Genomic DNA, 14,790 nt, shown 5'->3' with positions numbered 1-14,790 from the left:
AGATCCTGGATCTCAGCCTCCTGAGTAGCTAGATACAGGCATGAGCCACTGGTGCCAGGCTAACTTTTCAACCTTCCTAAAGAGCCCTGCCTACAAGAAGCTTACATTTTGAAATGCCCACTTGGAACCCTGTCCCATTCAGGACTGGGAATGGTCACTGTCAGAACTAGATGTCATAAATAAGAAGGGCTCCCCAGTGCCTAGTATAAAAGGACTATGCTGAAGTGGGGCGGAAAAAGACACAGTGGGGAGCCAGGGACCCAGTTGAGTCTAACATTGCTTTACGCCACCCAGACACAACTAGACCTGAGTGACGAGGGGGTGGATCAGTGTAGCAGCAGGAGCATCGGGAAGGAAAGCCTTCCCAGCTCAGACCTCTGGGGGCCAATTCCAGGAGCTGAATTAGAGCCACACTTAGCATTGATTTCAGAGTGAGAGAGGCAGGAAATTCTGTCCAGAAGGCTTTTCAAAAATGTTCTGCTATGTTCTAGAACCCTAACTTAGACTCCTTGGTGGACAGCCTGAGCAGAAGGCTGTGGTCCTCTGTCTCAGACTGTCTCCCCCTCAACTGCCCCACCCCTTCTGAGCACCTACACGCAATCCTTGTTTTAAAGCTTGAGGAGAAATTACGGGCATGTCAGCCAAGGTGAACCAGCATTGCGCTGCTAGAATGTGGTGCCAATACTTCCAATTTATGATCATCTGTTCCCGCCAGCTAATGGGGCCTAATGAACTCATTTTCGTATTTTATTTAAACAAACACCTATAGTTACAAGCAGCCATCTATTATTTATTGTGAGACTTGACCTTTCGGAGCCGCGGCTCTGCTGAGTTAGATTCTGCTGGCCTGGACTAGAGATGACTATGCTGCCATTGGCCAGCAGCCAAGGCCTGGTCAGAGCCCTTCTTCTCCAGGGCACATTGTTTGTCCCCAGGCGGTGGGGTCTGGCCTGTACTTCCTTCCACTCCTGTCCATACTAGAAAACACACCTGTATCCCAGAGTCCATGGCACATGTCCCCCAGAAGCTCTGCAGAGAAGGGCCTAGAGAGGGGGATTAGATACCTCTGCTGTAAGCCAGACATCACCCACGCATCTCCTCATGAGCCAGTACTCAGTACTGCACCCCCACTCTGGAGGTTCTGCCTGACTGTGGCACCCCAAACACATGAATCTCCCATGGAAGATGCTGCCACTCCTGTGGAAGTCCACTCTGTCTGAAGTAGGTCTTCTGTTACTCTTTGGTGCCAGTACTGGTACTTGAACTTAGGGCCTCATACTCCCCCCTAGCTTTTTCCACTCAAGGCTGGTGCTCTACCACTTGAGTCACACCTCCACTTCCAGCTTTTTGCTGGTTCATTGGAGATGAGTCTCTCCTATTTGTCTTCCCTTGGCTGGCTTTGAACTCGGCTCTTCAGTTCTCAGCCTTCTGAATTACTTTCTGAGCCACAGCACCCAACTTGCTGATGTGTCTTACCCAGCTCAGCAAAGGAAAAGCTGTGCTTGCCACTACCTGGCCTCAGCCCAGGCAATGATGCTGGATGGCTCCACCATTTACCACGCGCTGCTGCAGGCAGCTGAGAGCCCGGCCCACTGGTGCCTCATGCTCAGGGAGCCATGTTGGAAAGGATGCTTCATACCAGGCCCACAGGGAATGCCCACACCCCAGGCCTGGTTTAATTTGGGGTGGGAACAAATTAGGGAGCTTGGAGCAGAAGCAACTTGGTCCCCACCAGAATAAATTGCCCATTGTGCTATCTTGTAAATTCCAGCCTCCTGCACTCTCCCTGGGTAAACTCTGATTTATGAGGGGCAGGATGTGGACGGACAGCTTGTGATTGGATGCACTGCTCCCTGGTAGAGAATTTACTTCAGATCAACAGAAAATTATTCCTGAAGCTCCCTTGGTCGTTAGTCTCCGTTAGGCAGCCGTTCTGAGCAGGTAGGACTGCAGGCTGGAGGCTCAGGGCGGCCTCTCCTCCCGACTCCTCTCCTCTCACACACTAGAATCTGGAGAAAACACTGCCATGCTGAGCTGCTAGGGCCCCTCATACACATCCCTAGCACTGTGAGTCATGAGAAAGCCTTCTCCCACACCACGTGCCTGCCACTCTGCCCATCTGCACACTCTTGAGCATCAGAGGCCACCCTCTCAGCAGATGTAGGCCGGCATGCCGTCTCTGCACACAGTGGTCTTGCGGCCTCCAGAGCAGCTCATGCTATGTAGTTGTCGATTTGCTTTGTGCTAGGATTTATAAACAACTCGAGCATGCCATATGAGTACCAACTTGGATTCCAATGCCTGCCAACAGTGAAGACCCCACCAAGACGGCTGTGTGGGGGCTCTGGGCTGACATAATAAGAGGCTGTGTTTAGTACATATTCATGAACAACAGCCTCTAAACAAATAAATGTCCTGGCAGGTAAAGTGGTGACATTAAACACAGTCCCCCCCATACCCACCCTGAGCTCACCAAGGTGAGGTGATTACAGACCTACCAGGAAGGTCACAAAGAAGGCCCCTAGAAGGAGGACTTCCTCGCATTGAGAAGGAGCCTGAGTTCAGGAGTGGCCTGTTTAGTTCTAGAAAGTTCTAAAGAACCACATCCCAATGTCAAAGGAATACAGTTGTACAGATTGCTGACCTGTCCATGCAAGGTACCTAGAACACTCCCAGTTATGTCACAAATACTCCGTGGGCTGAGCTATACATTCCACTGCCCTGAAAGATGTTGGTTTATTATTGTGCCATTATTGTTTTATTATTGTGCCATTATTTCAAGTTAGCTGGCAGGAGAGAGCTGCTGGGTAGCATCATGGTCATAGTTCCCTCCCATCCGTGCAGAAAGACTAGGTAGAAGAGGAAGGAGGGTCCAAAGAAGAGGAAGAGGGGATGGCCAGGGTACAGTATGAGGGTTGCAGGACAGTGATGTGTGGCAGATCCTTGGGGAGGAAACAGGGACCAGGGCCCAAGGCTGGAGAGACAGCAGGGAGCCTATGCAGGGAAGGGAAGGGTCCATATCACTGAGACAAAGACCCTAGCAGAGCGGCTCCCACCTGACTGTGCCTGCCTTGGATTTCCAGGGGCCCTGGTGGCCTGAAGCCCTGTGACCAGGTGGTCTCAGAGGCTTTCTTCCCTCCTGGTCCTCCTGCACCTCTGCAGCTGTGACAGCCATGGACAGAGAGGGAACAGTTCTGACATTCATATTTTTTTCCACAGTATTAAAAGTCTCAGGGTGCTTGCCTCCAAATTCCTGTTCACCTGCAAGTATAGCTTTCTAACTTTATTTATTACTTTCATCAGAATGAGAAAGCAGCAAAGATGTGTCCTGCTGCTCAGTAGCCCCGAGTTTATTGACTGAAAAGAGGGGTGAGCAAGTGTTTCAGCAGTTTTCCTCCGCCTGTGGACCTAAGGGCTCCTTCCATCACTATCTCTCTCTTTAAAAGACACTTTAAGCTTTGTCTAATCACATAAACTCTTCTCCAAGGGGGTTAATTCAGGCACCAGTTGGATCTTTTTTTCCCTCTAAGCCTCAAATCACAGTGGAATCTGAGGCTGAATAAATTGTGATCACGAGCCTCCCCCTCTCCACCTCCCCCCCCCCCCCCCCCCGTTGGACTGAGGAGAGAATTGGGAGAAATTAAATTTTGCAAGAAAACAGGATATTCCAAGAGGGGGCAAGGAGGGGAGGGCAGAGCTAGAAGCAAAACTCATGCACTCAGGTAAAAATAAAGTTTTCCAGGCAAAGCACTTTGCAAACTGGAAAAGTAGCCTGTCAATCATCTCATAAAGGAAAAAGTGAACGTGTTTCTACTTTTAGTTGCAACAAATTAGTTGCAACCCCAGAGCAAGCCACTGGATTCAGGGGCCTGGGTAATGAAAATAGCCGCTTATAAAAATGGAAATGCTGGTGGAATGCAACTTAATTTGACAAGAAAAAAACCAAACAGAGCACAACGGGCTGGCAGTCTTGTTCATCACTCAGTGCAGCAGCCTCTGAGGTCACCAAAATAGCAGCCATGTCTCTGTGGGTTCAAGGCAGGTCACCAGGGTATACAGGCGATGTGGGCAAGGTGCCTGTGGCTCCTGTAATTCTGCTACTCAGGAGGCTGAGATCTGAGGATTGCAGTTCAAAGCAAGAAAGTCCATGAGACTCTGACCTCCAATTAACTACCAACACCTGGAATGGGCTATGACTCAAGTGGTAGAGCACTAGCCTTTAATGAAGAAGTTAAGGGACAGTACCCAGGCCCTAGGACTGGTACAAAAACAAAAAAGCAGTGTTGAGGTTTCTGTGGGCACTCAGGCTCCATTCTGCAGGGCTGACCTCTGCAAATGATGGAAGGGTGGACCACCCTGGGCCCTATGCCCTGGGCCTGGAGGAGGTCTTGACTCCACTCTCTCTTTCAGGCTATCAGATTTCCTGGGAAGTGTATGGGAAGAATGACTCTCGGCTCACACACACCCTCAACAGCACAACCCACGAGTACAAGATCAAAGGGCTGTCATCCCTCACCACTTACACCATCGATGTGGCTGCCATGACAGCCGCAGGGGCCGGCCTGGCCACATCGTCCACCATCTCTTCTGGGGTGCCCCCAGGTCAGTAAATGCGGCAAAGCACTGTGATGTCACTTTCATGTTCTAATTGGAGTTTTCACCCCTAGAGATTGCTGGCACTTAGGTTGGTGGCCTCTCTTGCAGAAGCCACTAAGTGCCTAGAAAAAAGCGAGGAGGGTGCTGGCCTCCTGCCAGGACACATGAGAGTTGGAGGGGGACCACACTTTCTAGCGTATCCACAGACACCTGCCTTCCCTCCTGGGAGGGTGTTCAAGGAGGATATGTGCTGGAGGGGGCAGAAGGGCATGGCACCAGGCCACAGTGTTCTCTCACAACCCAGATGTTCCAACCCCCAAGAACCCATAGCCAACAGCCAGAGGGAAGGAGGATGAGAGAGGGAAGAAAGGGAGGGAGGAGGGAGAGGAGAAGAGATACCCTATGATGCACATAACGAAATGATACAGAAAGGTTTGATAAGGAATGGGAAGAGGACAGAACCTGACCTGGGTGTGATGGGCTGAGCTCAGCAAGTTCTGCCCCCTTCCCAGGAGTGTTAAGAAGTCTGAGAGAATTAAGCAGCAGGTGACTCCATGCCACTCCCACCCTCACTTGCTGATGGTAGTGCTGTGAAGCCAGGATGCCTCCCCGCCAGCAGGGTGCACTCTGAGCAAGCCTTTCTATCCACCCACAGACAGCAGCCATCGTTTTCCCTCAAGACAGTGTCCAGACAGTGCCATGCACACCCTAGTTACAGAGCAGCAAGGCCCCACTCCAAGTGTCTGGTATTTGGAACTGGGACAAGGCTCCAGAGGTTACCTAGGCCAAGTTCTCAGGATGCTGGTGTTCGCCCAGGACTAATAGAGAACCATTGTACTCAGGCAACTCAGCATTGACTTAAGTCTTCGTCTTACAGAAAGCTTCTTATTTCTTCACTACGGAGGTATCTCATTTCCATAACACACATTTAAAGTATGCAGAACCACTTCACAAAGCACAAATATGTTTGACACATCCTTAGTACTTTCAGGATAGAGGTAATGGTGATGGCATTATGTCTACTTTGTGAAAAATGCTGCATGAGTCCTCGCTTGCAGATGGCATGCCCTTCTACACAGAAGTAAATTTTATCTTGCTGAGGAAAAGGAAAAAAAAAAAAGTACTGCATGAAACTGGGCAAGGTGCTTCATACCTATGCTCCAAACAACTTGGAAGGCAAAGACAAGAGGATTGTAAGTTCTAGGTCAGCCCAGACTATATAGTAATGCCCTATTTCAAGCAATGAACAGAAAGGCTGCATGCACCCAGGAAAGTGAACAGTGGAAGCAGTGGCCATGCCTGGGTCTTCCTGGGGTGGCTTGGAAGCTCCACCCCAGGAAGGAACATGGACCTGCTGGACTCCAGAAGGTACTCCTGAGTCTCCGTGTTCTGAGTAACACCAGGAATGGCCTGGAGCTGGGCTGCAGCTCCTTGGTGGAGCTGCAGACTGCAAGAGCAGTGGAGATCTCCTGGAGCTGGGAGCTATCTGCAAACATCCTGAGCATTCAGAGTCTCAGCTGGACGCCACATCCTGTGATGAGATCCCTTCTGGGAGGCCCCACTGCTTTCTGTGCTTACATCCATTAGAGACTGAAGAGCCATTGTAAGAATCCAGAGAGCCCAGGAATATAAAGAAAAGAGTCACTTGTCCTTTCGTTTAAACATATCCTGCTTCAAATTCATTAAATCATACATGAAAGGACCCTTGAGCTCCTGGAGACCCTGCGTGTGCCAATCCTGAGCCCATCACCAGAGTAGATTCATTGTACCACAAGGGTAGGTCCCAACAATGCAAGTCAGGGAGCCTCACACCTGCTTGGTGCAGGCAACAGGCTGGCTCACACACATTGCAATTTTTTTTCTTCATTTTATCCTGTTCCCATTCTCTGGCATGATTCACATTACACAATTTAACATAAAGACTCATTGGGTACACACTATGTCACACTTCCACGTGGAACAGGTTCCTGGGGAGCAAACCACACAGACAGGCTTCTAGCCATGAATAGACTTGGGCTATAGGAGATCACAGATAACGGGGCCACCTTCTACCTCGTATGGTTACCAGAGCAACTGAAGTCAGGCAGAGTAGACAAAGAGTTCTGCCCTGTCACCTACCTTTGGTTGTCATGGAAACCTGGCCCAAGAAACCTAAGGCTCAAGACCTGAACACCTGCTGTGTCATGCTACCTTGAAGCTGTCACAGGTTTGTACATGCCTCCATCTCCTCCACCCCCCATGTCTTCTGGTGCTCCATGGGGAATATGAAGGAAGCTAGACACTCATTCTTGGTATCACAGAGAGCCCGAATCACATTCATGCCACTTCACATGGCCTGTAGCCTGATAGATGACCCGGTTGAAGTAAAAGTCATACTGTGAACAGGGTAGAGTGGCATATGTCTGTAATCCCAGCTATGTGGGAGGCATAGATGGGAGGATTGTGTTTCAAGGCTAACCAGAGCAAAAAGTTAACAAAACACATCTCTATAAGTAAGCCAGGAGCAGTGGTGTATGATTATAAGCCCTTTTTTACTATAGGTAAAAGAATCTCAGTTCCAGGCTGGCCCTGGGGAAATAAAACACAAGACTGTATCTGGAAAAAAAAAAAAAAAACTAAAACAGAAAAAAGAGCTGTGGTCATGGCTCAAGTGGTTGAGCACCTGGCTCTGAGTCTAAACACCAGCACCACCAAAAAATAGAAATAATAACAACTTGGGGTTATCTGGGGAAGCCATGCTGCTTTTAACTTGCGTAGTTTGGAAAACAAACCTGTTGTTGTTGTTAATAGTACACCATTATTCTGAAGCGCTTTCTTTGCTGACATGAAGATACTTGCCATAGGTTGTGGCAGAGTTCACTTCTCCACCTTCATCTTCCCTTCTCTAGACCTTCCTGGTGCCCCCTCCAACCTGGTCATTTCCAACATCAGCCCTCGCTCAGCCACACTCCAGTTCCGACCAGGCTACGACGGGAAGACGGCCATCTCCAGATGGATTGTGGAGGGGCAGGTATGTGGTACTTCTCGGCAGAGCCCTGCCACCAAGGGGCAGGTAATCCTGGCACAGTGACTCTTTGGTGGCTGACAGGACTCAGGGCCACTGGGGAGACAGAGATGAGAGTCATCTGGGACACTGGAGATGGGACAACAGATGACACCAGAAAACATGACATTAGGCAGGAATTGGTAAAGCAAGAATTTCAGACTTCAGTGGTTTCACAGGAACACCCACCATTTGATAGTACAGTTGGCAGACTTTGAAAATCTCTCTATCATGGTGACCTACTGAATTGGATGCTAATAGGATATGATTGCTTGGTAAAAGTTATTACAGAACAAGTATTTGCTCACCAGTGTTTCTACAGTTTGCTCCATTTCCATGTGTTATTCTAGACTGGCAGAGCCAGTGGACAGATGAAACAGAGCTTCCTGTGGGAAGGAAGAAGCAGATATGATCTCTTTCTGGGAGGACATGGGTATTAAGAGGCCTAGGCGGCAGCATAGAGCAATAGAGAATGGGCAGAGCTGGACAGATCCCATAGATCCAGAGCAGAGCATAGGAGGCACGGGAGGGCCAGGGGGCCTGACATGGGGCAATGCCTCGGGAGAACCCACTGGCACAGATAAATGCCATACATTTCTACCAGCTCCAAGTCCTAATAAAGGCAGGAAAAGAAGATAAAGAGCTACATTACGAGCAGTAGTAAAGTCCCAAAGTAGTTATGGTGTGTAGTAAAATCCTGGTGACTTTCATGACCATACTTGTACTGGGTTGTAAGACAGCTCCCTCCTGGAAATTGGCCGTAATTTAGGGGAGGACTCCTGCACACATGTTCAGAAGTTTCATTAAGCAGGCGCTTGTGGGACATCATACAAGTTCTTCAAAGTGTGACTCCTGTGGGTGGACTAATCACAAACAGCACAAGGATGGTTGGAGTAGAGCTCACCTTGTCCATGAATTTATTGCATGCATTTTGGAACAAACTTGGTCAAAAAACAAAGAAAGAAAAGCAAAAGAAATTTTGATACTGCAGCTCAGGTAGTCTGGAGAAGCACTCAGTCATCAATTGTATTTACATTTTTTAATTATTTTGTGTGTAGGTGGGTGTACACACATGTGCAAGGGTACTGAGGCTTGAACTCAGAGCCTTGTGCTCTTGCATAGCTTTTTCACTCAAGGCTAGTGTTCTACTCCTTGAGCTATAGCTTCACTTCTGGCTTTTTCCTGGAGATAGGAATCTTACAGACTTATAGAAGTTCCTGCCCAAGCTGGTTTCAAACTGAGATCTTCATATCTCAACCTCCTGAGTAGCTAAGATTACAGACATGACCCACCAGTACCTAGCCTTAAGTATGGTAAATGAGTATCAGGGGGTAGCCACAGCCTTATTTCTGCATTATTACCTCCTGCTCCCTAATACACACACACACACACACACACTGGTTTAAACCTGAATTAACAATTTCCTTAGGACATTAGAAATATAGTGTTCTCATACTTTCAGTCTTCCTTCATCTAATAACTGGAAGTCTGTGGGGGAAAAATTCCTTTACCCCCAATTCTATTTAGGTACCCCCACCCCCAGTCCCACAAGGCAGAATAAATACTTAATTCTTTTTTCTTTAATTAGCAATTATCACAGTAAGAAATTGATCCACTTGTTACTTCTCTTTCTAATAAACACATTTCTCATTGCTTCTCTTTTGTCCTGCTCCCTCCATCCCTGAGTATTGTTGAAGAAGCATAGGTTTTTATCTATTCAATGTGTTTTTAATCTATTCAGTGTATATTTTACATATTCAGTGTGTTTCAGACACTGCAGTCATCATCCATTTTAGGCCCCAAGTTTCTGCGTCTTTATCCTGGGCAGCTCTTCCTGTCCTGTGCCTTTTTACAAATAAGACACTAATCTGTGATATCTTAGCTTTCTGGTACAGCGAGATGTCCAAGGATCCTCATGTCTGCCTCAACAAGCTCTTCCTTCCTGGGCGTTGGTTTCACTTAGTATCAACTGGCATTTATTTATCTGTGTGTGTGTGTGTGTGTGTGTGTGTGTGTGTGTGTGTGTGTGTGTGTGTGTGTGTGTGTGTGTGTGTGTGTGTCTGTGTGCACAATACATAAACATGTACACCAATACTGGGGCTTGAAGGATCTTGAGTTCTTGCTTGGCAAGATCTGGCACTCTACTATTTGAGCCACACCTCCACTTCTGCCTTTTTTTTCTCATGGACTCTCCTGCCTGGGCTAGCTTCGAACCACAATCCTCAGATCTCAGCCTCCTAATTACAGGCATGTGCCTGTAATGGTATTTAAAGACCATAACTTGACACTGAGGGGTGCTCATGGCTACAAGCTGGGCATTGCTCAAATCTCACCAGGAGACAGGGGAAAATACCATAAGTTCACATGGACATTTCTAGTTCTAACAACATTATCATCCTCCAGTTAATATTTTAAATATCTTTTCTCCTACAGTAAGAATGCATTTAGAAACCCTAACCTAATTACTTCTTTTATCTTTTTCTTATGAGTTCCCAAATTGTCACTTCAATGGTATGATTAAGAGTAAACTGCCAAATGCAATTTCGGTGTTTGTCCTTGGAATACAGAATCAAAATAGTGAGTTTTCAAGTCACATAGTGTAATTCTTTCCTTGTGTGGTTGCATCATCAACAATACAGAATTAAGTGCATTCATTTTAAGGGATTTAATTTGTTCTGTTGCTTTTTCTGTCAGTATTTATTCTTTTAAAGCATCATTTTACCTTAAGGTAGGTTAGACTCTTTGTCAACAAAGTATTGTAGTATATACAAAAGTTGTCCCAGCTACAAGGAAGCTTTAAGTATGAGGATCACAGTCCAGGCTGAAGAAAAAAAATGGTTAGAGCATGGCCCAAGTGGTAAAGTGTGAGGCCCTGAGTTCATACCTGTACTGCAAGAAAAAAAAAGAAAAAAATACTTTGTTAGAATACTTCAAATTTATGATCACCAAGTCAAAATTACAAAAAAAAGTTCAGAGTTCATGTTCATCTTTGTCTCCTGTGTTCTCTGCTCCCCATGGGTAACCTTGTAGGTTAGGGTTTTGCTCTCCTGGCATGGCAAAGCATTCTGAGGCCCCCTGGGTACCTGCAGGGGGCCATCTATCCTTCCTGGATAGGTCTCCACAGATCGGCTTCGGCTGAAAAGCCCATGAGACGCCATTACAACAGAAGACTCTGGGCATGGAGATACATACACTTCAGATATGGCAGGAAATTAAAAAACAGGAGGATGCACCTCGTCAGGAAGGGAGACCCTACATCATATGTAACTAATGCAGAAACAGGCTGAAGATGTGGCTCAGTCATAGAGTGTCTGCCCAGCAAGAACAAGGACCTGAGTTCAAACCCCAGCAAACAAGAGTCCCTGAGTTCAAACCCCAGTACTTTCTTAAATAAAAAAAGAAAGTTAATAGCAGCAGTTTTGTTTTGTTTTGGAGTTTTTATATCATTTCTTCTTCTTTCCTGCTTCTTTTTTCTTTTTTTAAAATGTGTTTTGCAGTCCTGCTGGAAGAACTAGCACCTCTGTATCATATTAAATCAGAGCAGTAATAGAGACAATCCTTTTTTATTACCAACTTGAAAGAAATCCTTCTGAGGTTGTGTCACCCAGTGTGACATTTACCACATTGATGGAAGGTATCTTTTTTTATATTACTTGTCTATATTTGGTCTAAGATTCCTTTTCTCTCTTGTTTTCTTTTCCTTCTGTGGGTAATAATGGGGACTAAACTCGGGGATTTGTGCTTGCTAAGCAAGTGCTTTGTCACTTTAGGCATACCTCCACTCCTGTTGCTCTTAGTTTATTTTCCAGGCAGAGTTTCACACTTTTGCCCCATCCAGCCTCTGATGACAACCCTCCTACCCAAGTGGTGGAGATTATAGTTGTACAACTCTACACTCACCCTAATTAGCAGTTGTTGTTGGGTTTGGGGTTTTTTGTTTGTTTGGGTATTTTGTTGTTTGTTTATTTTTTCTTCTAAGGTTTTATCATCAAATAAAACATTTACATACTGTTGGAAGATGGGTTTTTCTGTTTTTGTTTTGGTTTTGGTTTTGGTCTTAGTTTCTTGGTTGATTGTGAGGCTTGAACTCTGGGCCTAGGTGCTGTCCCTGAGCACTTCAGCTCAAGTAGAATGCTCTACCACTTGAGCCATAGCACCACTTCCAGTTTTCTGGTGATTAATTGGACTCATGGACTTTTCTGCCCAGGCTGGTTTTGAACCATGATCCTCAGATCTCAGCCTCTGAATAGCTAGAATTATAGGCATGAGCCACCAGCACCAGTTAGAAGATGGGCTTTTATAACTGGTCTTGTCTTATTGACTTGGAGTTGGTTTGGAGTTTTAAATTTAATTTTTTAAAATCATACATAGGTTTAGTTCTATCCTTTTTTCTGATCTGTGGAGCAGGCATGTGGTTTTCTGTGAGATAATGACTCACTCTTCCCAGCATTCCCAAGGCGAGCAGTGTGGTCCTGATGTCTGTGTTGTTTTGGGTTAAGATGTTTATCCAGGTTCAGAAGTGAAGTTGGCTTTTTCTGGCGATTGGTGGGGGTTGGCTCCTGAGATCTGTGGCTTCTTTTCTCTTCCTAGTCCCAGGGCTGATTATACTTACACTCCTCAGCCCCTGAGGAGAGGCAAGCAAGGCCACAGCCAACCAGACTAAAACGTCGTGGGGACCCTGTGAGGTACAGATTTTTAACCCAGAAACCTCAAATACTTCCCCAAAGGACCTGGGACAGTGTCAGAGACACTGCTCTGGCTGTGTGACAGCTCTGGGTGGCACACGGATTGAGCACCCAGCCTGTCTGCCATGCAGCCCACCCACGAGATCCAAGGTGAGAAGCCTTCCCCAAGGGCATGAAGGGCTCTGTCCTTCTGGTGGCAGTGACGTGGGCAGCTTGGTGCCTTCCCCTGCCACACTGTTTCCAGTCAGACAGGCTGAGTGCCCGGGGTCTTGAAGCTCCATGGCCCATGCCTACATGTGGGCCAGTCCTGGCACACGGCTTCTAGAGCTGCTCTTCTTGGGCTGGAATCACAGGTCAAAAGGCTTAGCTACAGCCAAGGCACCAGAGGCTCATGCCTATAATACTAACTACTCAGGAGGCTGAGATCCTGAGCATCAAGGTTCAAAGCCAGTCCAGGAGGAAAGTGTGAGTCTACATCTCACAATAAACAATAAAAAAGCATGGCTAGAGGCATGGCTTGAGTAGTAGAGCTACAGCCTAGCAAGTGTAAGGCCCTGAGTTCAACCCCCAGTATGTCTGGAGGTTGGGAGGGAGGGAGAAAGGAAGGAAGGGAGGAAGGAAGGAAGGAAGGAAGGAAGCAAACAAGCAAGCAAGGAAGCAAGGAAGGAAGGAAGGAAGAAAGGAAGGGAAAAAAGAGGAGGGAGGGGAGAGAAGGAAGAAAAGGAGAAAGGAGAGAAAGAAAGGGGGAGGTAGGAAGGAAGGGAGGTTGGGAGGAAAAAAAAGAGATGTGACCAGCATGGGATTAGAAGTAGAGGCCCAGCTGTTGGTGGGCTTGTGGCAGATGTCATCCCCACTGCATGCTTGCTCAGTGCAGAGCCTGGCACTGGCTGCTCGCCACCATGTGAGTAGGCCTATTACTCTGTCTAGGTCACTTCTCATACCTGTCCATGTTCCTAAGAGGCATTAGTTCCCGCCAGCTCCTCCAAGTGCAGCTCAAAACCACGAGCTTGCAGTTGAAGTGTGCCCAGAACACCTCTGCTCCTGTTTGTCAAGAATGGCAGTTATGTTGAGATCAGAGTGGACCACACCCTGGTTGGATGTCTTCCTTGCACAGGTCCTGGTCCCCACTAGACTCCTTTCATATTTTGCTACAGGAAGGAGGAGGAGCATGCGTGTAAATTTTCCATCACAAACTCAAGTTACCAAAGTCAGGATAATCATCATCTCTTTCCCAGGACAACAGAATTTTAAAATTCCTAAGTTGCAATCAAGTCTTGTTTTTATTGTATTTTTTGTGAGACAGCAGCTGTGTATGTAGCCACAGCCCCTCAAGTGCTGGGATTACAAGTATGCACTACCAAACCCAACTCCAATCAAGTCCTACCTACTCTATGCCCAGGATTTCAGTCCTACCTTGTTTTTCACTAAGGTTGCCGTTCTCAGTGGCTCAGTCTCACAGTCACACTTGCTTAGATGTCGCCATGTATTTGCCATTTCCTTCCTTCGTCATTTCTTCATGAGTCTTCCCTATGGACTCCATTTCCTTTTCCTCAGTACATCCATTAGCTGTTCCCTTGGCGCGTTGTGAATGTTAAGTCCTCCCAGGGTGGTACTCAGAGAGCTGGAAATACCTTTACTTCAGAGCCGTCCTCTGAGGGACAATCTGCAGTCTCATTGCTAGAGTTATGTGTTAAAAGCTTGAAGACAGCACTCCATTTTCTTCTCCAGTCTATTACAGATGTTCAGGCTTACTTCCTGATGAGGTTTTCTTTCTCTGTGGATAATCTAATGTCCTAATTTCTCTTGGTTCTTTTGAGTTCTGGACTTTCACTTTCTGTCAGGTGTGGATGTCTTTTCAAGCCCTTTGGAGTTTGTTGAACGCTTTGAATGCAAGGCTTCATGTATCTGGGAAACTGTTCATGACTGGGTTGGATGTGGTCTCTCCTCTGTATCCCCCTCCTTGAGTTGTACTGGAATTCAGTCATTGGGAGTCTATTGGAGAGCCAGTGGACTTGTATCACAAAGACTTGCAGAGGTCTCAAATGCACTTACACTGTTAGAAAACTGAGCCATGAGAGCAGGAGAAGAAAGAAAGAGCAGAAAAACAACACCCACCAACAAACCAGATCAACTCCAATGGGGAGCTGAAGGGGGATGCCATGATGACCTGAGGACAGCCAGGAGACAGGAGGCATGGCGTAATGGTGCCTGAGCTGGTCCAGGCCTAAATAACGGCAGGGGCAGGTATCAGGGTCACAGAAAATTGGTGAGTCTCATGAGTTCAAGGCACAGGACTGACAGGTCCAGTAACCAATTGTCCAAGTCCCCACTCCTGCTTCTAGGAATTCAAGCAAGCCCATCACCTGGGGGTGGAACTTCCCTGCCTCTACCATGAAGACAAGATGGCACCAGTTAAACCTAATTCCCTATCATCCACCATGGCCAAGATGATGCCAGTTACACCCA

General features: G+C 47.0%; 1 protein-coding gene across 1 annotated transcript in view; it reads left to right on the top strand.

Moving 5' to 3' along the window:
* Positions 1-14,790, top strand: part of Sdk1 (sidekick cell adhesion molecule 1) — an 836,641-nt gene that overhangs the window by 691,551 nt on the left and 130,300 nt on the right. The window contains exons 21-22 of the mRNA XM_042686840.1: positions 4,411-4,602; positions 7,485-7,606. Coding sequence (XP_042542774.1) covers positions 4,411-4,602; positions 7,485-7,606 — 314 coding nt within the window. The remainder of the gene's footprint in view (positions 1-4,410; positions 4,603-7,484; positions 7,607-14,790) is intronic.

Source organism: Dipodomys spectabilis, unplaced genomic scaffold (genome assembly GCF_019054845.1).
Source record: "Dipodomys spectabilis isolate Male_0828 unplaced genomic scaffold, ASM1905484v1 ptg000098l, whole genome shotgun sequence".
Classification (NCBI taxonomy): domain Eukaryota; kingdom Metazoa; phylum Chordata; class Mammalia; order Rodentia; family Heteromyidae; genus Dipodomys; species Dipodomys spectabilis.
The sequence above is the reverse complement of the archived record's forward strand: the minus strand, read 5'-3'. Positions and strand labels throughout refer to the sequence as shown.